This window comes from Melanerpes formicivorus, unplaced genomic scaffold (assembly GCF_026170545.1).
Source record: "Melanerpes formicivorus ecotype bairdi unplaced genomic scaffold, bMelFor1.0.p_v2 SCAF_20, whole genome shotgun sequence".
NCBI classification, from domain to species: domain Eukaryota; kingdom Metazoa; phylum Chordata; class Aves; order Piciformes; family Picidae; genus Melanerpes; species Melanerpes formicivorus.
In genome coordinates, this window is record NW_027142372.1 from 5,862,569 (window position 1) to 5,885,696 (window position 23,128).

The 23,128-nt window shown below is 41.0% G+C and overlaps 1 protein-coding gene across 4 annotated transcripts in view; it reads left to right on the forward strand.

The window, feature by feature from the left end:
- Positions 1–22,533, forward strand: part of MYLK3 (myosin light chain kinase 3) — a 35,610-nt gene extending 13,077 nt beyond the window's left edge. Inside the window, exons 1-13 of one of the 4 annotated variants that reach the window (XM_068150589.1) lie at positions 548–1,207; positions 4,582–4,672; positions 5,994–6,432; positions 9,615–10,171; positions 11,751–11,856; positions 12,977–13,070; positions 13,385–13,494; positions 14,014–14,155; positions 15,144–15,214; positions 16,620–16,748; positions 17,760–17,912; positions 19,529–19,661; positions 20,639–22,533. In XM_068150589.1, the coding sequence (XP_068006690.1) occupies positions 695–1,207; positions 4,582–4,672; positions 5,994–6,432; positions 9,615–10,171; positions 11,751–11,856; positions 12,977–13,070; positions 13,385–13,494; positions 14,014–14,155; positions 15,144–15,214; positions 16,620–16,748; positions 17,760–17,912; positions 19,529–19,661; positions 20,639–20,710 (2,610 nt within the window). In that variant the 5' untranslated portion in view covers positions 548–694 and the 3' untranslated portion in view covers positions 20,711–22,533. Of the gene's footprint in view, positions 1–547; positions 1,208–3,428; positions 3,628–4,581; positions 4,673–5,993; positions 6,433–9,614; positions 10,172–11,750; positions 11,857–12,976; positions 13,071–13,384; positions 13,495–14,013; positions 14,156–15,143; positions 15,215–16,619; positions 16,749–17,759; positions 17,913–19,528; positions 19,662–20,638 lie in introns of those variants that run through there. The other 3 variants (XM_068150591.1, XM_068150592.1, XM_068150590.1) reach the window with 3 other exon arrangements.
- The last annotated feature ends 595 nt before the right edge of the window (positions 22,534–23,128 follow it).

Here is a 23,128-nt window from a genome sequence, read left to right on the forward strand (position 1 = left end):
TTTGCTGCGTTTTGATGTTTGTTTTGTTTGACTCAATTAAGTTTCATAGCCTGGGAGAAGGATTTAATTTTAGAAGTTCAGTTGACAAAGACATGCTGGTGCTAGATATGTATATCAGATCCTTGTCATTGTACTCTATTTTTAAATCCAAGTGCCAGCCAACCTAAAGAGCACACTCTGTGTCTATGCTGGGTACTCTGCCTCCGTGCTGCAAAGCTGAGTTCTTCTAAGCCTTAGCACAAGGCCATCAAATTTACTTCTATGTTTTTCTGACTTAATGAAGAGAAATGCTCAAACAAGTTCTTTTCATTATCACAGAGATTAAACTGTTCATAAATATGATCCCTCTCTCTCCAGAGGTCTGCTCAGGCATTGGCAATTGATAAGATGCTTGCCTATCAACAGCCACTTGACAAAGAATTTTAAATGGTTTTGTGACGTCAAGGAGGCCCAAGAAAATATAGTCTGGTGCCAAATTACCTCCATCATTGAAAGCACACAGTAAGAAATAGATAACACAGAAATAAATCTTTTGTGCAGTAGCACTCTCATGATATGCTCTAACGACTCCAGTAAGTGAGGTTGTCTGGTGTAGGAATCGCTGAAGATGAACTTTCAGACCCTTACTTTCTAATTTATGATTAATGAAAAGCCAGCCTAATCTCTCTGACATCCATCCTCCTGCCTGCACAGAATGTCTCTGGGTAGCTTGGACCTTGCAGAAGGAAATGCCCTGACAAAGTTACAGTCTGCAAAAGTGAGCAGTTTAAGTATGATGGACAAAAAACTGTATCTCTTGAACGAAAAGATGGACAAACTGTTGCATTTCCAAGAAGATCTGACAGGCAAACTGCAGCGAGTTAACAAAGGCATTGATGATGTAGAAAAAGGCATTAACAAGCTAACAGTGTCCCGAGCAGCTCCTGATGAGACAGATGCAATGATAAAAGGCCTAAAGGTTTCGGACAGTACTCACCAGACTGATATCCAGAGCATATGCTCAGAAGTGTTGAAATTGATGAAGGCTGCCCAGCTAGATGCCTCGAAGCATAAGGAGAGGCTGGCAAAGATAGAGAAAAGGGTTGATACACTGGATAATGTTATTACATTTGTGGGAGAAGTATTAAAAAATTCTAAAGTAGTGGATTTTATTCTCAAAGGCATTGTGCCATGGAAGAAGGGAAGTCTTCTGGAAATCCTTGTTGAGGTTGGTTTTGGTTTACTACTCTTCATCTCTTGCTTTATGACCTAGCAGACCTTTTGGCTCTTCTACTGATTTCTTGAATTATGTGTAATTCAGGTTTTCCTTTCAGTATTGCTCTTACAGGTTACTGCTGTGACATTTGAATTGCAAGGCTTCTCAGGTGGAGACCAAAACTCAAAATTTGCTCTGCAGTCTTATGTCTGAGGTTCCTGAGGTGTGCCAAGCAATTCTGTAACAAGTATGAGGAATGATTTGTTCTTGTAAAGGAAAATTCAGCTTTTGCCAGTGCGCTAAGATCAGCAATGTCATTCAAATTAGTGACTGAATTGATGCCGTGGTTGAAAGTATGAGCAACATACTGGATGCATCTTTTGTTGGAAGAAGCATTTGTTTTCTTGATTGTGAATCCTGAACACAATGCCCATTATAAAACCCCTACTGCCTTATGGTCATATTTTTGAGCAGATGTATATGTCTGTAGATATCTAGGTTGTCTTAGATACATCTTCTTGATGGAACAGTGACTTTACCGACTCAACTGTGTTCACTCCTCACATCAAATAGTGTTTGGGTTTGCAAGTTCATAGACATCACTTTCTTAGTTGTTTTTTTTTTAAATGAGGAAATTGAGAGGTGAACAGGTAAAATGAGTACATGGTTGATTCCAACACCTTATCCTTTAACCTTTTGTAAAAGCTACAGACATCTGAAATTAGTTTTGGCTAGTGGGAGCATTCAGGTTTCACTGTGGTTTCTGCCCTACTGTGGTAGGGACGAAGGTGGGGGGAAACTGGAAGAGTTGAAATATGTATGTTTATTCCAAAAAATCACTTTGTATTTAAAGGTGTGATTGCAGTAAGTAGAACTTAGCTTAAATGCAAGTATCTGTTTATTTCTTAATCCAAATTATTTTCACCAAAACTGCACAATGTTTTGGTGGAAGCTACTTTTACAAGCAGAGGACCATGCTAGATGCTAGCATACCGTTTCAGGCTTTCTGAGTGCTCTCCTGGTCTTCTGTCCTCAGTGCCAGAGGATAAGTGAGCTAGATGAATTTATAAAGAGTTTCCATTATATTGAGAACAATGAATTATCTGCATAGAGATGAAGCTTGTACTGGCTTGCAGTTCCAATATAAGTTCTGTAGATTTCTGGAGAAACAGCAAAGCTTGATACCTTTTGATTAAAGCTGCATTGCTTCAAGTTACTGCTGCAGTCACTGCGAAGTGCCAGGAGACATCTACTTGCAGGATTTACACCTTGAACTGATGATGGCCAGATGGAGATCGATGTCAAGATGATAAACTAATTTCCTGATTGTCATTTTATGAGTGAAAAGAGTGGTAAGGAGGGATGCAAATAACAAGTGGTGATGTGAGGGATACTGGAGGAATATTTCATGTGGACTCCTAGCAAACTGTTGGGATTTGATGTCAGCTAGCCACTATGCACTGGCTCCACAGTAGTGCTCACAAAAAGAGATTGAAGGAGATCAGAACATTGTCCAAGTAATATGGATAGGCAGAGACTGAGAAGCAAAATGTCTTGCTATTGGTGATGTGAAGGACTAAGATGGGGTGGAGGTCTGTGTCCCAGGCTGTAACTGCTACCTTGGTTGTAGAACAGGCAGTATTTATGGGAGAAGTGGAGTTCTATAGCTAACTTGCTAACTCACATTTTGCAATATGACCATCGTTCTTTTTTGTCTGGGTCATGAACAGTTTTTTTTAATTGGAGCATAAGGTCAGTTCTAAGACCTTAAGGCATATCTATATTTTGACCACAAGCTGCTGATTGATATCTGAACTAAACTTGTATTAGTGAGGTAGATTGTGTGTGACCTAGCTGGAGAACTGTGGAGCAAAGCAAGAAGTAATTTAAAAGCACATTTGCTTGTGCTGAGCCATGTGCTATCTTAGGTCTTGGTTTTGCAGCCTGTTTTGTGATAGCAGTATAGACATGTCTGAAGAACTCCACAGTTGTACAGGAGTTGCACACAGAAAGAACTTCCTACGTGCTTTTTTCCAGCCTTTGCTGTTTTGCAATGGCATGCTGCTTATCATGGAGCTGGCTTAGTGCAAGGTTACACAGTATGGGGATGGGAGTGGGGAGGTCCTGTTTTCATTTCTGCGTGAAGCTGTTGGTTGATGGTGTGACAGCATACCAGGGATGCCATGGGAATGCTTATGGAATAAGTACTGTGGGGTCAGAGTCACATTAATAAAAGGCTATGAATTGAGCTTCATAGGACCCAAACCTCTAACTCAAAAAACCCCCAAACAAGCCAGCAAAACCAGCAGGCAGAAACCCCACCAGCATTAAACCATCACTTATCCAAGGCTTTCTTTGCAATCTAGGATTTTGCAGGAATAATGTGCCCCCTGATCGTTGTTGCAGGTTTGCTTAGAGCTATAATAAAAATGGTAATGATTTTTAAAATATTTTTACTGTTTGGTTGTGTTGTTTTTAGGGAAGAGGGTAGGGGAGTGTCTCTATGTAATCTGTGAGACGGGAGCATGAAATCCTTAACCACTTTTACTAACGGGTGAAGGGTCTGGTTTGCAGCAATCCTGTAATCACGAGTTCTCTGCAGAAATATTGTACATATTGCTTATTTGCCTATGCAGATAAGGTTAGGAGGCTGCTCGTCACTAGATTTTATCTACACACTAATGTTTTGCCTTTTCCTGGTTTTGTACAATCCTTTTTGCTAAATGTTAGTTAGTCAGCTTTAATTTGATTTCTACATATTTCAGTGTGAAGTGTTTACTGTTGATATTACAAATTCTCTCTCCTCTGTGTTTTCTTAATTGGAAGAAGAAATTATCTTTAAACCAGAAAGCTGCTTCTGAAAGACAATAGATCCCTTTTTTTTAATGTGCCAAAGCTGACATGTAATGCCAAGTACTTAGGAGTTACCACAAGGCTCTCACCTCTATCATAGCTCAAATGATGAATTTTTAGATGCCTTGAGACAAATGTATTAACAGTGTCCTCAGACATTGTTTTTGGTCACCGACTAAAAAGCAATAGAAATAGTCTCATTTCTTATGTCTCTCATGTGTCATATGTCATAGTTCCTAATCAATTTGAGTAAAGATGGCAGGAGGCAAGACCTCTGCCAGGCAAAATGTTGGAAAGCAGTGAGCTAATGTATAGTGCTGTGTCACCCTGTTTTAGAAGTATGCCTGTCTGCAAAAGCAGGAAGAGATTGCAGGAAGGGAGTAAATACAGCATTAATTAAAGATTCAGAGGATCAGAGGTGTTAGTATCCATCTTACAGTCTGAATATCTACACAGTTGGAGAAATCTAGGGAGAAATAAGTGTTCTTGGACATAATTGTTATTTTTTGTGTGTGTTCTTATGTCATTTTTAGGCCAAAGATAAGCCCGAGGAGAGTGGTGCAAAACCTAAGCATGTGCTTAGTAACAGAGGAACTCAGACTGAAAGCAAGAAGTCTCTGGAAGGTATGTATCACTCTAGGCATGCTGCAAGCTCTAGCTCTAGAATGTGCTGCAGACAAACTGGAAATTAATAGCTTGCTGTTTCCTACTACCTGAATAACTCAAATGTAACTGAGTAACTTTGTCCACTAGTACAGGGAAAATAGAGTTTTCATCTCCTCTCTAAGGTCATCTGTCTCCCCAGATAAAACCCCACAAAATGTCAGATGATCAAGAAACTGTAAGCTGCAGCTTTGTTTGTCTGCACAGTTTGGTGGTGGTTCTTCTGTTCTTTTTTTTTTTTTATCCCTTGGGAATTAGTGAGCTGCATTAGGAGAGCAGTCCTTGTTTGGGCACTATGAAGGTGGTGGAAATATATAGCAAACTGAATAGATTATTTTCCCTCAACACATCTGAAAGAGCCCTCCCTCCTTGCCCTTTCTGAAAAAGGGCTATGTTGACATTGGGATTGTTTTTTAATCTTTTTTTTTTTTATCAGAAAGTTTCATTGCCCTGTCTGGACTAGATTCCTATTTAGGATGCATCTGCCAGAGCATTGCCTGTTTGCATCCATTATTAATGCCTGTGGAGTTGCAGCAATGTGAGCATGATGTTGAGCAGGCCTTGTCATCCCATTGTCTTCACAAATTATTAGGGAATCCTTTAAATACAAGCAGTCCCCTTTTTAACTTCATCCTTTAGGAAGTGACAAAAATGAAGCAGATGGTTACAGTTCTAACTCAAAGCTACAGAGGGTTGTGAACTGACGCTGATTGCCAGTGACTTGTGCGTGTTGAATCCTGAAAGAAGGTGCCCTAGAAATTGTCACTGTTAATATTCACCACTGTTAGTATGAGAAGGTGCTGAGGAACTTTCTTGTCCTTCTGTGAAAAATGCAAGACACAGTGTTTCAAAGTGGTATGTTTGTTGGTGTCTTGCTTTGTGCACCTCTGTCCTTCCAATCAGGTAGAAGGTGGATCAGATTCAGGAAAAGCCTGGATGGGTCTGCAGTGCCTGAAGGACCTGCTCTATTGGCTCACAGAGTAATTTCAGATTTTTGGATGCAGTGAGCTTGAGCCTTGCAGTTCTTTGTTTGTTTTGTGGAAATGCAGGTTCAATCTGTAATGCTGCTGCTGGCAAGCCTGGAGACAATTAAACCTCTGGTAAGCTATGGGCATCAAAAATGGCTGTCTCAAGCCTGCTGCTGTAAGGATTTTATAACTTTATGGGGGTTTCTTGCTACATTTCCAGACATACATGCCCACATAGGTTACTTTGAATGGCATGTTAATTTTTTCCTGTCCCTGTTGTCAAAGATAGTTTATTAATGGCTTGTTTTGTTCAGAGACAGAAAGCAGGAAAAGGCTGGATGAAAACAAGGGAGCATGTGAGGAGGTGAATGCTTCGAGTGCTGTAGCTCACAAAGCTGACTCCAAACCCCAAGATAAAGAGAGGACAGTGCAGCAACAAGTAGTAGAAGGCGCTGGCAAAACACACAGCTCCGAGAACTGTCAACAACAAAAGGACACTGGTGTCAAAGCTTTGGATCAACATAACGGTCTTCCCTCTGTAAATCAAGATCATGTAGGCAACCAAAATGTTCCTGCTGAAGTGCACGATATGGACAGAGCCCCACACCTAGATGACTGCCACAGGCAGCTTGTTCATCAGAAACTTGGGGAGAATGAAAACAAACCTCAGTCGTTAAGTGTGGCATCCCAGGAAGCTGTGCCCTCTACATCCCGGGCTATATCTGACACAGGGTGTGAAATGATGCATACCAGGTAATGGCCTTGTTGGTAGCTTTTTGTGATCTGAAACTGTTTCCTGGGTTTGAAGGAAAAAAGGAAAAGCAAAGGTTGTTAAAGGAGTTAGCTCCTGCTAAGGCATGATCCAAGGGACAGGCAAAAACTCCAAGCGGCAAAGACCTTGTGTACATTTCTCTGAAGCCAAGGAGTCAGGGGGCTAGGTATATATGAGGCTTTTTATTTGGAAAAAGAGTGAATTAAGAATAAGTTAGCAAAATAAAAGGAAGTTCTGCTGATCTCAGCATGTTGGCTTCACAAGGCAAAAGGTTCATTGCAAAGGCTGGCACCCTGGGATACTTTTCTCCTGACTCTCAGTGAAAGGATGTAGTATGAGACAAGCAGCTTTGACTACTGTAGCCTTTTTCCAAACATTCAGGAACAGATTTGTATACAGTTTGTAGACATTTGTATAGACTGAGAGAACTGGTGCTGTTTGGCCTTGAGAAGAGAAGGCTGACAGGGGATCTTATCAAAGTCTATAAATATCTGAGGGGAGGGTGTCAAGATAAAGGTGCCAGTCTTTTTTTGGTGGTGCCCAGTGGTAAGACAAGGAACAACAGTACAAGCTGAAGCTAGAACACAGGAAGTTCCACCTCGGCACAAGGAGAGTGGGGGTGGTGAAGCACTGGAACAGACTGCTCAAAGAGACTGCAGAGTCTCCTTCTCTGGAGGCTTTCAAAACCTGCCTGGACACGTTCCTGTGCAGCCTGCCCTAGCTAATCCTGCTTTGACAGGGGAGTTGAACTTGATCTTTGGAGGTCAATTCCAACCCCTAACATTCTGTGGGTTTGTGATATTTTTACTCCCATACTGGTTGCTGTAGTATCACTAAATCCAGAGAGTTGTCCCTGTATTTTCCCTGTGGGATCTAGGCTCAGACTGAGCTGTGGTCTGTGCTTCAAAAGCTGGAGTGAGTCTGTCCCAGCTCCCTGCTGGAGTGCTGCCATGGAGGCTCTGCCTGTCCAAGGTCCTTGTGAAACACGAAAGGAACAGTTGCTGTTTACCCCTTGGAAGTTACTGGTAGTTGTTCATGATGTGCCAAGTAGTGACCTTGGAAGATAGGCAGCATCTTCTGATGGGTTTGGACAGATACTGAGAGCCCCAAAGAGTGGTTTGGAGAGGAGGGAGGCCAACAGGTAACTGGAAGGCAGAACCTAGAGGAAGCCTTAGGGGAAGCTGTAGCCTTCTTGCACAGGGTACCTATTATGCTTTTGTGTGTGAAGTCACATGAGGGTGGTAAATGCCCCTCTAAAATGAATACAACTTTTAATGAAGTTGCTAAGCCCACGCAGAAACATCAAAAGGACTTTGTGTTCCCCTGCTTGGAGAAATGCCCAAGAGTCCTGCCAAGTTCAGGCTTGTCTAGAGATAGTAGTAGAAGTGTTTGCTCAGAGCTGTGTTCAGCTGCTCAGTTAGCTCAGTCTGGTACCACTTAGATCTATAGCACAATGCCAGGATGTTAAATGTGCTGAAAATCATACAATCACAGAATGCACTGGGTTGGATGGGACCTCTAGAGGTGATCTAGTCTAACCCCCTTTCAGAAAACAAGGACTAGATCAGGTTGCTTGGACCCCATCAAGCCTGATCTTGCATGTGTCTGGGGATGGGGCCTCCACCACCACCCTGGGCAACCTGTTCCAGTGTTCTACTACCCTCACAGTAAAGAACTTGAAACTTCTTCCTGGTGTCCCTTCTCTAGTTTAAAACCATTGCCCCTTGTTCCATCGCTACAGGCCTTTGTAAACACTTCTTCCCCAGCTTTCCTGTAGGCCTGCTTTAGGTACTGGAAGGCCACTATAAGGTCTCTTTGGAGCTCTCTGAACAGCTCCAACTTCTTTGGCCTGTCATTGTAGGAGAGGTGCTCCAGTGCTCTGACCACTGTTGTGGCCCTCCCCTGGACCTGCTCCATCAGGTCCATGTCCTTCTTCTGTTGAGGGTCCCAGAGACCGTATTCTAGGTGAGGTCTCACCAGAGCAGAGTGGCAAAGTTACTCTGTCTGTTGACCACGCTTCTTTTGATGCAATCCAGGATGTGATTTGTCTTCTGGGCTGCAAGTGCACACTGTCTGCTCATGTCCTGTTTTTCATCTACCAGTACCACCAAGTCTTTTTCCACATGTCTGTTTCCTATCACTGCATCCTCTAGCCTGTACTGCTAATTGTGCCAATCCAGGTGCAGGACGTTGCACTTGGCCTTGTTGAACCTCCTGAAGTTCAGCTGGGCCCACAATGAGAAATTTCAGACTCTTGTTATGCAAAAGCAGAAAGATTTTTTTCTTATTATGCTATCTTTTGTGATAAGGTTGCTTTACTGAAAGAGGCATTAACTTTTGCAAAAGTGAGGTACATTCTCTCCTAGACACAAGAAATTGTTTGCTGTTGTATAAAATATGCTGTACAAGTTTGTTAAGCCTTACTGAAATCTTTGTGCTTATGACAGTTGGAGCAGTAACAACTGACTCAAAAAATCACCACACGAGGATCTTAGATGGATTTTAGGAGCACAGAGGATTATTTTAACTCCTATTCTTTTTAGGCAACAGAAGAGGAAAAGAGTTATTAAACTTTTCTAGTTATTAGAATGCCAAGGAAAACAGTATTGGAGTGGAAAGCTTTTGAAGTTAAATTCTTAGCACTTCCACAGCTTTCTGCTATCCCATTAGAGGACAAACACAGATGTTTGAGTGTGCAAGTCAGCCAGCTGGAAGAGGACTGGGATGGATGCAAAGCTCAGGAATTGTAGAGCTGTATTAGCAGTCAGCCATTCAGATAATCAGCCTGTAATTTGTGAAAGTAATCACTCTGCCCTGATGAATGGTGTTTTATTAGACCAACTGTAATACTTGCAAAAAGTGAGTAAGATTTCAAATGTGGAATTGACACTTTGTAGTGTAAGACATTTTGTGTTCAGCAGAAGGCAGGCACATATGCAGGTGAGGACATGGAAAAAGCATCAGCATACTTTCTGGTGCTTTTCCTTTAGTACAGTGAGTATTTCTTAAGAGGATTTCCTAAGAGGGTAGGTCTGGTTAGATTTCTCTACTACTGTAGCTCAAAGATTCTTTACTTTGGAAACTTACAGATTTTCTGTCCTCCATAAAGTTAACAGCAGCAAGGTTAGTCTTGTGCATAAAATGTCAACTGTTTGCTCTACAGAATATCCATCAATGTACGTATGACTGAAAAGAAAGGAAAGATTGGAGTGACCAGGGAAGGAAACTTAAATGATATCAGAGGTAAAAGTCCCAAAGTAAAATCCTCATCCTCCACACCAGCAGAAGTTGAACAGCTTCCTGACAAATTAGAAGTTAAACAGAGTACAAAAAACACTGAGCCAAATCAAGAAGTTGAAGGGGACAGTAAACATGATGAACTTGCACCTCAAACAGGGAAGCAACAGCTGTTACTGAGCAAACTCCAATCAGCTAAAAAGGATGAAGAGCAACCAGAATTAAAATGCGAACCCACGACCTCGAAGAATACCTTAGCAAAGGAGCCTATGAAAAATGTGGGGGCAAAAGTGAAAATCCAGCCAGAAGCAGAAAAAGCAAAAGAATCCCTAACAGATACCAGCTCTGAGAGGAGAGAATCTGAATCTGCATCTCCAGGGAGAAGGGCAAATGACGTTCATCAGTGTACAAGAGTGGCGCCAGAGGAGCCAAAGTCATTGGGAGTTAGGGAAGAGCTTCCCACACAGGATGAGATGATAATCGGTAAGTTGCCCTCGGTTTCTTTGGGAAACTCTCTGTATGTGATAATAGCTGGAGCAGTGCTCAGTAGATGACCTGTGTCTTACAGTTCAAGAACATTTTGCCATGGGTATCTCTGACTACTTAAGCAACAGGTGAATTAACATTTGTACAAATTCTTTTAATAGTAATTTTCCTTTTAAAGCATGTTTTGGGAAAGAAGGATTCCTTTAAAATGACATTGGATGAAGCATGTGCTATCAGAAGTATGTGTAATTTTGGACAAATCCATTTTCTTTAGATTAAGCATTTATTCCTTAAGGTAGGGTATACAAACCACCTATACTTCAGCAGCTATAGACTGGAGATCAAGAGAACCCCAAACTATTGCAGGAAGATTATCTTGCCGGTTGTCTTTGTCATGTTATTTGCCATAGATCTCTTCTTGGTTCCTGCTTGAACACTTGATTGCATTGTTTCAGGGAGTACTGTCTCCTGGCAGTATAAATATGTGTGTGTCCCAGAATGTACATGCATAAATAGGTGTCCTGAGCTGGATCTGGCTTCCTCAGCTGTGGCTGAAGAGGAGCTGAATATATGTTAAAATTCAGGTCAAGATAGCTGGAGATTAAATTTTAAAATGCTTTGAGGAATACCAGAAGATATTTTATGGAAACCTTACCCTAGAAAAGCATGAACATTAAGTGTATCATGATTAACTGATCTAACTTTCCACAAATTGGTTAAATGTAATAGTTGTGATGTTTCCAGCTTTAATTTGTACTTGTCTCCAAAAACCTTGCTCTAGGAGAAACTTCCTGATTTTACCAATAACGATAAACCCACTGCTGTATATTTGTGCTGGTCTTTCCAGCTGTCAAGTAACAATTGAAAGGAAATAGGGTGTAATTTTATTTTCAGACATCCAGTGGGTTTACTCTGTTAAAAACCCAGGGTTTAGATTCAGGGGCTAGGATCCTGTTCTCAGTTTTGGGTCTCATCCATAAAAGGGTATTAACAGTAAAAGTCCCTCACTTGAAATACAGGGAGGTTTTGGATATTTTCAGCACCTCTCTTCTTAGGTTGGCTGCAAATGCAACAGTTATTTTACTTGCATGCCGCTCTAAAAATAGTGAAGGAATCGCATGCTTAATCTTACCCAGATACTTCAGCGCTTGTCTGAATTCCAGTAGAAGAACGAACGATGGCGTGGTTGAAGAACACAATGCAAAAACATGGGAGAGAGGGCAGTGCACTTCATACTACAGTTCTGATGGAGGCTGGCTTGCCTGTGTTTGTGTCAGCCTCCAGTGGTTTTGCTGTAGAGCCCTAATGCCACAGAAGTGACTTGCAGCCAGCAATGCCTGTCTGAGAAACGGAGTTTATTCCTGCAGGAACAGTGACAGCAAAGGTGGTGCAAGAGTACGGTTTTGTGGAGCTGTGGATACTGGGACTTGAGAAACCAGTTAATACTTTTCATTACACTTAGCAAACACAGCAAGGTGGTGTGCACATCCTGGTGAAGTCATTGGTGCAAGGGAGATTAATCTAGTGCAGTGATGTGTGTAGAAACAGCTCCATGACCAGCTTGTCTTCTCTTCAGATGACAGCCCTTCTCCTCCAGCTCCTTTTGAGCATCGCATAGTGAGTGTCAAGCAAACTGAGGTGACTACATGCTACTCAGTGTGCCATCATGAGGTACTGGGAGGGTAAGTATCCCTGTTCCTAATGCTGTATTGCTGTTGGTAGCTAAGACATGCAGAAATGCAGTTAGCTGGAGAGCTAGAGCTGTTGTCTTCAGATGGCCCCAAGGTGTGCATGGGTGAGGAACATACAAGCACACTGCAGCTAGAGTAAGCAGGTTCATCCTTGACACCTTTTTGGCTATCATAGCTGCTGGACTCCTTATAGCAACCTTCTGTTGATTTTTTGGGGGCTGTGTGTGGGGTGTCCTATAGGTGACTGGTTTCTGCCCCTGATGTGTTTTCAGATACCTGGCTGTGATCTTGGATGACTGGTTTTAGCATTTGATATAATAATCCTGGCCACAGCTGGTGTCATGAGAAAACCTGTACCCTTCCAGTAGACAGGTTCAGAGCATTTGAAGTTAGCAAGTTGATTAGGTCAGGCAGCTCCCAAAATCTTTTTTCCGTGCTGAACTGCACGTTAAAGAAAGCTGAGAGAAGTTTATAATTGTTTTGACCTTAAGCTTAGTTTTTGCTTATAGGAAGTCTGCAGCTGCTTCAGCCTTTGTATTCATCTGTCTTATCTGACAAGAAGGTTTGATTTAGAGGTTGATCCAAGTACAAATATGGATTAAAAAGTATAAGCAACATGATGCAATAGCAGAGAAGATGGTGTTTAGAAATCATCCCGAGGGGCATTAACGTGTCTGGGTGACATGGGGAAGAATTTACAGCACGCAAGAAATGCAGTCTGTGGTGTGGCTATGGTTACTAGTCTTGTAGTCATTTAAAAAGTTATGAGATCAGGACAGAAATATCCTTGCTAATATACCCACTAGCACATTACTGAAGGACAGCAAGCGGGTACAGTTACAGAACCAAAAAAGAATATCGTCAGGTCATCATACCGCAGTGAAACGTAGTTATCTGGAGGGGGCATAGTATTTTAGTGTAAGCATAGAACAACTGGCTGGAAAGATAAAACTAATCCTTCATAAGCTGAGAGAAAGAAGAGATTCATGCTGCTGGCCACCTGATTCTGTTCACTTTGTACCATGCTATTTTTGATCAATTATAAGAATAGCTGTATGAAAAGCGTGAGCTGTGCTAAGCCAGTTTCCCGTCTTCTCCTTGCTATCAACAGGGGGCGTTTTGGGCAAGTCCACAAGTGCACGGAAACATCAACTGGTCTCAGCCTGGCAGCCAAGATCATAAAAGTGAAAGGAGCCAAAGAAAAGGTAACTATCTTGCTGTGAACCCAAGTGAGCACACTCTAAATCTGGCCTTATTGGAAGCAGCTTAACACCATTTCCCTGAATCAGCCCATAAGACACAACTTGTCTTTGGGCAGAATCAAATACTGTAAAATCTTAGTGAGTAGCAGCTCATACTTTTATATGACTGTTTATCATTTTTCATGTTTGTGACTAAACCTTCTGTGCACCTGAGACTTGTAGTGTGTCTGTTACAGGGGTTTACAAACAATTGCAGTTGAATGCATTGGAATTTGAGGAACTAGTTTTGCTCATTTTTTAATTGATGTTTTTTTCAGGAGGAAGTAAAAAATGAGATTAATGTCATGAACCAATTAAATCATGTGAATCTGATCCAGCTGTATGATGCTTTTGAAGCCAAAAATAATATCACTTTGATCATGGAATAGTAAGTTTAAAATTCCCTCAGTTTTTGTCAGATGTTTGGGTTTTCTCAGGTTGCTAGAAGAAATGGGGAATGATAATTCTGCGCTCTAAAGAAGACTTGAGTCGTTTCCCAGCCTGGGAAAGGTGATTGCACATGAGTTGTCTGCTCATGTCAAATCACTCTTAGTGAGAAGTTTCCTTAGTAAATTTTGTAGGTTGAAAATGTACTTTTCTCTAGACTAATGAGTAAATAATAGATACTGTGGTACTCCTGTAAGTTCCTTGTGTTCCCGTTGGATCACCAGGTCATGTGGGTCTGGGTATGACATCCCCCCAGATGGTAGTGACAAATTCACCTTTTGATTTTAGATCAAGACTTAATTTCAGTCAGAAAAGAAGTTTCCTCAAGTCATTGAGACTACTCATATGTTATTGGGATCCTTGCTAAATTGAGGCCCTAAATTCCCAACTTGGAAATGAATTGAGCTAATAAGGGGTTTTAGAGTTTTTAACTTTCTTTTTTTTTTGGTCAAAATTTTAGTCTCGATGGTGGTGAATTGTTTGACCGGATCACAGATGAAAACTGCAATCTAACTGAGTTGGATGCTATCCTGTTTACCAAACAGATTTGTGAAGGAGTCCAGTACTTGCACCAGCATTATATTCTCCATTTAGATTTGAAGGTCAGTAGTTCATACTTTCTGCTCTTGAGTGATGCTGTGGTTTGGCCCACCACAGAGACTAGAAGTACAAGAGTAATTTCTCATCTCATAGACTTGGGTCATAAAGGAATAGCTCTACAGATTACTGACTTTTTTTGGGCAATCTCTGTTTGGTAGCTTGCTTAGAAATGGAATAGGATTCTGTGGTTTTTCCATTCTTAAATCAGAAGCTTTTCATTTTTTGTGTGGAGTTAAACAATGCTCTTTTGTCATCAGTGAAAAAAACCACACCCAGACACCCCTTTGGCTAGAACTGCCTGAAGTCTTCCAGCTACTTCCTCCTACCTTCTTGTAATTGTGTTAAAATACCTATTCCATTCTTATTGTTTGTACCTTTTGCTGCCTGGAACTGAACTGCAGTAAACTGACAATGTTTTCTTAATGGCCTCTTAACTGATCTTTTGGAGCAGAAATACTAACTGCCTTGCTTATACAGTGCCTTACACAAATGATATTACACCTAGATGACCTGTAGACAGTTCTGCAGCTGCAGTAAGTTTGGACAACTGTCATCCTCCACATCCCCACCTTGAAGAATATTCCCACTGGAGAAATAAAGACCTTTTTTACCTTTGGGAACAAACCAAAGGATGCATTTGATGTACATTTGTCATGGATGCATGACAAGGAGTAAAACCAGGGGTAAGCTTCATTGGTCAGACCGACTCTACCATTTTACACAGAAGGGGCTTTCTGTTTCAAATTGTATTTTTCATTTGTAGTGAAATACAACAATGTTGTACAGGAACAGAAACTAAACTTCATGGCAAGTCCAAATCCAGACCTTTCACTAACTCAGTATGCCAGTTAAATCCTCCTCTCCCATAATAGAAATGAAAGGCCAAGTATTATACCAAAAAATTCTGGGCTTTTTTGCTATAAACCTCTCTCAGACATTTGCTATCTCTCTCCTATGTTTAACTTGAAATTCCCTCTTCTCTTTTTGTAGCCTGAAAATATACTGTGTGTAAATCGCACAGGAAACCAGATCAAAATTATCGACTTTGGATTAGCAAGGAGGTAAGAGAGGTCTGTTAATTCATTTAGCTTTTAAAAAGCACTGCCAAAGAAACTGTGGCAATCAGAGCAATAAGTGTTGGGAGCAATCTGGCAATATAAGCTTAGACATGGTGGTAGGCCATGCTTATGTAAGTGCAGAAGTAGCTAGCAGTTTAGCAAAACAGCGCTGTGCCTGCAGCACTGTAACTAAAGCAAGGTACTGGTAGCTATAAACACAGAGAGTTATCTGGGAATAACAGGATGCACGTGTGCATCAACAAATTTGTGTGTTATTAGTGGTTTAACCAGTAATTTATACTAGTATGATGTGGGGTCACTCGTGGGGAACCAATGAAGCTATGCCAATGATGCTCTCCAAGCCTATATAAGCTGTAGAAGTTCCCTTAATAAACGAACAATACTGGATCATATTGGTCATTCGTATTGATTCCGTTCTGTCGTCGACAAGAAACAACACCCCTTGCCCCCAGACTGAAACAAAACAAATGGAAAAAAGATCCATAAAACCTCTGAACATATTTTTGGTAACTCTTGAGAAGTTTTTTTTAATACATTTTGGTGGCCCTGAAGTAATTCTGTGTGAATGCACTAAGCCATATACTGCTGCAGGGTAAAGATAAAAATTTCTACTAAAGCAGCTTTGAAAACAAGATCTTCCACAGAACAGAGATGCAAAAGTAATGCTTTAATGGTATGTTCTATCTATACATGGATGTAACTCCAGCTGCCATCAGTATACAGTTATTACTGGTTCAGTTTTGTAACCTTTCCCTTTTGAAGTAATGTAACAGAATGATTTTTCTCCCTGCATGGGATCCCTGTTGAACTTGCTACCAAGCTCAAATAATCCTCTTCATGGTCTCATCTTGGTAGTTGTTCTGCTCATATCTGTTATACAGTCCTTTAACCTAAGCTGTAGCTGGGTACCTCCCACTAAGCAAATGCTTTCCAAACCTATTTTCATGGAAACTTCTTTATTTGTTAGGCAACATCTGCTGGAAAGCATCCTGTAGAGCCTGACAGAGAATAAAGCTGCCATCACTCTGTGGGAAGGCCTTTGCAGGTTTTATTGCATTTGGTCTTCTTTCTGGTTTTGCCTTGGCAAAGGGAGTAGCTCTTGGTGTATTCACCTGAATCAGAGAATAATGGGTTGCAAGGGAGTTCAAGGACTGTCTAGTCCAACCTTTCTTGGACAAAGCATATTCTAGATAAGATGACCTAGTACCTGAAGTCACAGTAAAATTCACCAACTTCTTTGAAGAATTAATGCTGTCCTGATTGCATGTCTGCTGTGCTGGCTCTGCCATGCTTAGGTGCCATGTTCAGAGAACCATGCCTTGATTTTTACAAACGTGAGATGTTCTCCATCATACTCTTAACACTGGTATCTCTCTCTCTGGTAAAGGTACAAACCTCGTGAGAAACTGAAGGTTAACTTTGGAACTCCAGAGTTCTTGGCTCCCGAAGTGGTGAACTATGACTTTGTTTCCTACCCAACAGACATGTGGAGTGTAGGCGTCATCACATACATGTTGTGAGTAACCCTGTGAGAGGTTGTGGTGGTGGCATCAAAGGCTACTGCAAGAGTGCATCAGTGGATTATATCTACAGAACAGGAATGCAGTGGTTGCTGACCCCATCTGACTGTGACTCCTAATTAATTCTGTTAAAAACCCCAGCCTTTCATGCAAAGGCACTTCACTGTGTACCAAGTCTCTCAACAGCAAATAATCCTTTTTGTAAACATGTAAATATTCATCTCACCACCTTATTTAGCAAGGCAAAATAAGCCAGGTCTTTCTTTGCTTGGAAAAGTTGCCCAAAGCACATCAGAATTTTCATTCTGATTGCATTCTTGAGGACTTGAGTTAATTTTCACATCTCATTATTTTAGTAGCTTGGACTTGGTGTGCATCTGCACAGAGGAATTGGGTGTTATTCATGGGTTTGAAAAATGCTGCCACAAATAGGGCTAAAATATCGCTCTGATTATTTGGGTGGCAGCCAGGTACTGCTTTTCTGTCCAAAGTCTCTGCCTTTTGTTGAGCTGATTTCACATCCTAGTTTTGTAGGTGGTTTCTATGAACTGATTTAAATTTGTATATTAGCCAAAACTTGAATAACTGATGTTATAAATGACCAAAGTGATAATTCTGGGTTTATAAACTAATGGGGGAAAAGGTAATTCAAGCCCATTACAGATATGAACCTTGATTTAGGAAATCTCTCAAGTTCCTCTAGATTTCCTAGCTGAGAAAGCACTGACATACATCTGTAGATTCCCCCCTGAATCTGTTTTCCTTCCTCACTGAGGTAGCTGAGTGAACTGCTGGAGCATAACACTGCACACTTAGTACTCCAAACTGGTGGCTTGGCAGGGACTGAAAAGTGGAACCCCCCACCCCTCATAGCTGAGACACTTTCCTTTCCATAAGCTAACAATAATTATAAACCAGAGGATTCATAGAAGGAAAAATGCATTGTGCACATATTAGCTATTCAGCTCCCTTCCATTGTTTTGTGTTGTGTGTTTTGTTTTTTTAAGGCTTAGTGGCTTGTCCCCATTCCTAGGAGAAACTGATGCAGAGACAATGAATTATGTAGTCAATTGCAGCTGGGACTTTGATGCAGAAGCATTTGAACAGCTATCGGAAGAAGCTAAAGATTTTATTTCCAGACTACTTGTGAAGGAAAAAAGGTACCTTTTTGTCTGATCAGGAGGATACCAGCACATAATACAGCCAGGACAGAGGAAATCTTGGAGGATTTGCTGTATTGGAACCCATATTTAGTGTTCTTGCTCTGAGCAAAAGCAGTTTCTGTTGTTACTTTATATTCTCACAAGCCCTGACAGAGATTGCAAAAATGTCTCTTGAATGCTATAGAGGATAAATGGAAGCTGCCACTGTGAAAATGTTCCTTGTTCTCTTCTAAAGTGGCCTGCATGCATTTGGTAAAAATTAAGGAGTGTTTGGGACTTAACTCTGCCTCTGGCTTCTCAGTTTTGTCTGCACTGAAATACAAAATGATAGCACACAAGAAACAGCAGTAGAGAATGAGGATGATATTGATGGCAGAGTATGGCTGTGGGGTTGGGTGAGCAGAGAAGTTGTTCTCTTGCCAAGTACTGATACAAAACTAAGCAAAAAGGAAATGATGCATACAGTAAAATAGATGGTATTCAAGGGAGTGCTTAGAATATGAACATCTTCCAGATCATTACCTAAAGCAGATAAATAAGTTCTAGTACTAATTACATTTTGAACAATGAGTCTTATGAAAAGCTTAGAATAAATGGAACTTGAGCATGTTGCCAGCAGGAGACAACAAAGGGTCTTTCCTCAATGTAGTGATGATTTGCTATGAGACTGTAAACTTTGCTTTGGAGTCTTCCATTTTTGCTGTGCCATGGGAATAAGGACACTAGCAAAATCTGGCTAGCAGCTGTGAATGAAAGAACTATGCAAGAAAGTGTTACCAGTGAGGTGTGAAGTTGGCCCGGGTGTTCAAAAGGTATATGGACAGCCTCTGCTCTCCTGCAGATGAGGCACTTTTGCCATGCTGGAACAGTGGGTCTGGTCTTGTGCAAGATCTGCACCTACCTCTGCTGATAACTGAAATTGGGTGTGAGCAGGCAGGAGTCGTCATCTTGTCATCTTCTCAGTGATAGCTAAGACAAAGCTCAGGAGTTAGGCTTTAGTTTTGAAGAGAGACAAATTTATTTTTTTCCTCAACAGCTCTACCTCAAGATTTCCTCTCTTTTACTCTATCTTTCTAAGAGCTTTTTGGATAGACCCTCACACTTGGGCCTGTTGTTGAATGTCAGGTTATAATGTATGCTTAGCTTGATCCAAGTTCAGGGTGGTAAGACAATGGTATGAGGCACAGAATAAGCCTGCAGTGTCAGGACAGACAGATACCACCACCAGTGCTGCTCTTCTGTATGCACTGCTTCTCTTGGCAAAGTTCTCATTTATATACATAAACTGATGAACCTTACAGCTGCTTCTTCAAAGAAAACCAAACCAACAACAAAACCCCAAAGAACAGAAAAAAGAACCAACAATGCAACCCAAGCCCTAAAAAGGCAACATGCTGTAGACCCACCAACAGCTTATCTTGCCACTTGCCTCTTACCCTGGAGAGTGCAGGAGAGATTGTTAGGATCCTGTGCCCTGGGGTGAATAGCATCTTAGAAGGCATCTCCACTCCTTCATTTAAGGAAGTTTCTTTATCAGTAATGTTGAGGAGCACAGGGCACTGAGGAAATGGCAGTGAGGGTAGCTGGTTTTACATGACTGATTTCTTCTGCAGCTGCCGGATGAGTGCAACACAGTGCCTGAAGCATGAGTGGTTAAACAACCTACCTGCCAAGGCCATGAAGTGCAAGCTTCGCCTGAAGTCCCAGTTGCTGCTGCAGAGGTACATGGCTCACAGAAAATGGAAGGTAAATAAACAAAAGTCTGGCCAGTCTACTTCCAGAGGGGAAATCAGCTCAATGCAGGCAGAGCTATTCCCTCCTTTTAGTAATCACTTTTGCCCACAGGCTTCTTTCCTGTATATAATGAGTTTGGGGAGCCTATTTTCAGATGTAAATTAAGGAGGTTTTGCTTCTACTTGTAGCAAGTTTGGTTTTAATTTTCACTCCTCCTGATTCTTGCTCAGGAGTTTTACATGGTTGGTTATTTTTTTTCCTGTACAAGTTCAGAGACCTCACATGCTACTTAGTTTATTTTAAACGTTCTTTCTCCTCATATTGGAGAGAGGTTTTTTTTTTTTTGCTTTGACAAGTTGCTTCACTCTGTTGTCACAGTGGAGTAAGCACACAACATAAAGCAATTTTGTGTCTCTCACTGAGCAGGGGGAGAAATATTTGTCTTAAACCCATCCAGAGAACTCTTCAGGACCTTTCTGATAACCCATGCTCCTTCAGAACTAAATTTTGTATGAAGAAATTATATGAATTTCTATTGACATATTCTACTGGATTATAGCTACTCAGTCCTGGAAGGTGAACAGAGTGATCTTGTTAACCTGTGGCAATGAGGAAAACTCAGCAAGGACCATCTCCTCCTGTCACTGGAGAGTTGTAATTCCTTGCTAAGGAGTTAAACCAGAGGCTTATACTTTTACCCCTCCTGTATTTCAGTTATTCTGTTGCACACTGCGGCACTTGCATCTTAAAAAATACATGGTCTAAGGGTGTGTCACTGTACAGTTCATAATAATGCTGCAGGAATTCTCAGTACCAGCAGTCTGTTCTGCAGTGATCAGTGGTTCCCCAGCACAAAGCAGTCCCGCACTGCAATCCACCAAGGTGTGGGGTCATGGGGTAAGTGACCAAGAAAAAAATCCATGTGAGCCACAGAAAAAGTGCTTTATCCGTGTTACACTGACACTTGGACTGTTCTGTTTTGTTCACAGAAACACTTTCATGTGGTGACTGCTGCTAACAGGCTGAAGAGATTTCAGAGCGTGCCTGCAAAGCTTGCATAAGCTTTTGTCAAGGGTCTACCACTCTGAGATGGATGTACACCCGTGGAAGAAGGACTTAGTATCCTCAATAATTCCTACCCTTCTGTTTTATGAGAGTTTGGTTCTGTCCTCTTCAAATGTTATGTGTGCAAGTGCTAAGGTTCCAGAAGGGCCTCAAGGAAGTAGCACTGAAATAATTTCTAGAAGCAAAAGTTACCTTGCTTGCTTTTACAAGTTTTTAGTTGCACATATTGATGGGAGAATACAGATATTATCGGGGCTGACTTCTTGCTGAAGGCTTTGATTCTGCAGAGCATTGTTGGTGTGTTTACCCCAGAAAGCACCTTATCACTTTGCTGTTTTCTCACACCAAGCATGAGATCTCTGGACTCTGTTCACAACTGATGTATGTGATGAAATTTAGAGCGCTGCTCCAACTGTGGCACAATTCTTCCCTTGGGTGTTTGTTATTTAGAACAAAAGATACAGGATATTATTTGCTTGTGTAGTGAAAAAAAATCCCCCAAACATACAGCTGCTGATGATCCAGCACAACTCTCAGTTGAATAGTTTTGGTTTATTGGTTTTTGTTGTGTTTTGTTCTGGTCTCCCCTTAAAAAAAAATAGCCACTGTGGAGTTAGAAAATGAGAGGAATTGTAGTTAGAAGCAGCCTGAGTCAGTTGGTCCATTGCAGCTTTTTCTTATGGTGAGCTAAACTGAGCTGAATCAGTTAAACTTTTTCAAGGAAATAGGTCAAAGTGCCACAAATGAAAATAGCCTAATGACCTTTAGGTCACTGCAAAAAGATCTCATGTTGTCCAGAAAAGAAATTTCCAGACACTGTTTTATATGTATATGAAACTTGTGTTTCTCATTGGCTGTGACTGCAGCCCTTCATTTTGCAAGTTTTAGTTTGATTACTTTTTTTTTCCCCCTCTGAAGTCTGAGAAGCTGATATGGTATCATATGCAAAATAGATTTTATTGGTGTCCAGTGTCAGGGAATCTCTGTTGTCAGACTCTGCCTTTAGCCCAGTTAGGAGGCTGAAGCCCATTTTTCCCTCATTTTATTCTTGAACATTAAATGTTTTTTTTTTTCACAGTACTAACTTATTTTGAAGCCTCTTAGTCTCTCAGCTAAAAGTATAACATTATTTATTAAACCTGTGATTTCCTTTATTTCTGTTCTAGATTCTGCACAACTTTTTATGAGCTGGATGGGCTCTTAAGGAAAACAGAAACTAACACTACTAAAACTAGCTTTCTAGCAAAGGTATCAAACCACTCTAAAGCTCCCTTTAAGATCATGGACTTTCATACTCCTTGAATTAGCAAAAATTTTGGTTGCTAATACAGAGGTTTGTAAAACTGACTTACCCTAGTCTAGTCATCTTTTGCACTCTAGTACTTCTCCCTGTGCATAGTTCTGAATTTTGGAGCTTTGTAGCATTTCTAGAGTTGAGACAGATTAAGATCAAGTGAAATCTTGACGATACAACACCTTCTGTGAAGGTCCACTTCTGTTCATGCTTTCCTTCCACAGTGGTTCTGCCTGCTGAATGTGATTATATCAATTTGTCTGTATATTTCTGAATTAGTACAAATAAATTCAATTGAAGTGGAACAAGTCTATTCCTCAGTTTTGCTTTAAACACACAGTCCCTCCTCCCCTGAGAGAACCTGGTGGTAGTAATACCAATATACGAGGCTGGATTCTCTCCTATCCTGGGGCACCCCCTGCTACCTACTAGATCAGACTTGAAAGGGCAGTTTGTTACAGCCCTTACTCAAGATAAGTCAATTACATAGTATTTTCAGGCATTTATTTGGAGTCCATTCCTCAATAGTTACTGGTGTATTTCAGAACTGTCTGAAGTTAAATTAACTCTTGCTGATTACAGTTGGCTTCAAGTGATTTCTTTTTATGCATTGGGAGGAGAAGGGAAACTAAGTTTTAATTTTCAGAGTGCTTTTTCCTCTCTTTTTTAAGATGGTGGCACACAGATTCTCTCTGCTACCTTGTCTTTGTCTCCTACCCATATTCTATTAAAAAAATGTGCATCTGGAAGTGGTGTTTCAAATCTAAATGCTCAGACATGGACACTGGGGGTTTTCTGGGCTGTTCTGAAGTGAGTGTTTATGAAAGTTAATTTCTCTTACATGTTTTCTGCCTGGGATATGCAAATAGAAATGGGCCGAAGATGTGGACTTACTTTTAGTATAGTTAACACCAGTCCTGTACTGCCAAGAGTTGTGATTTTCCTTCAAACAGCAGTTAACACAAATTGTGGTTTCAGGAGCTAGGATGGAAGTGTAGGACCACAGAAGTTGCCTTCAGAACTACATGGCAGGGCACTCTCTACTCCTCACTAAACTTATGACTGAAATGCAAAAAGCCTGCATTACCCAAACAAGATCTTTGTCCCCTAGATATCTTCC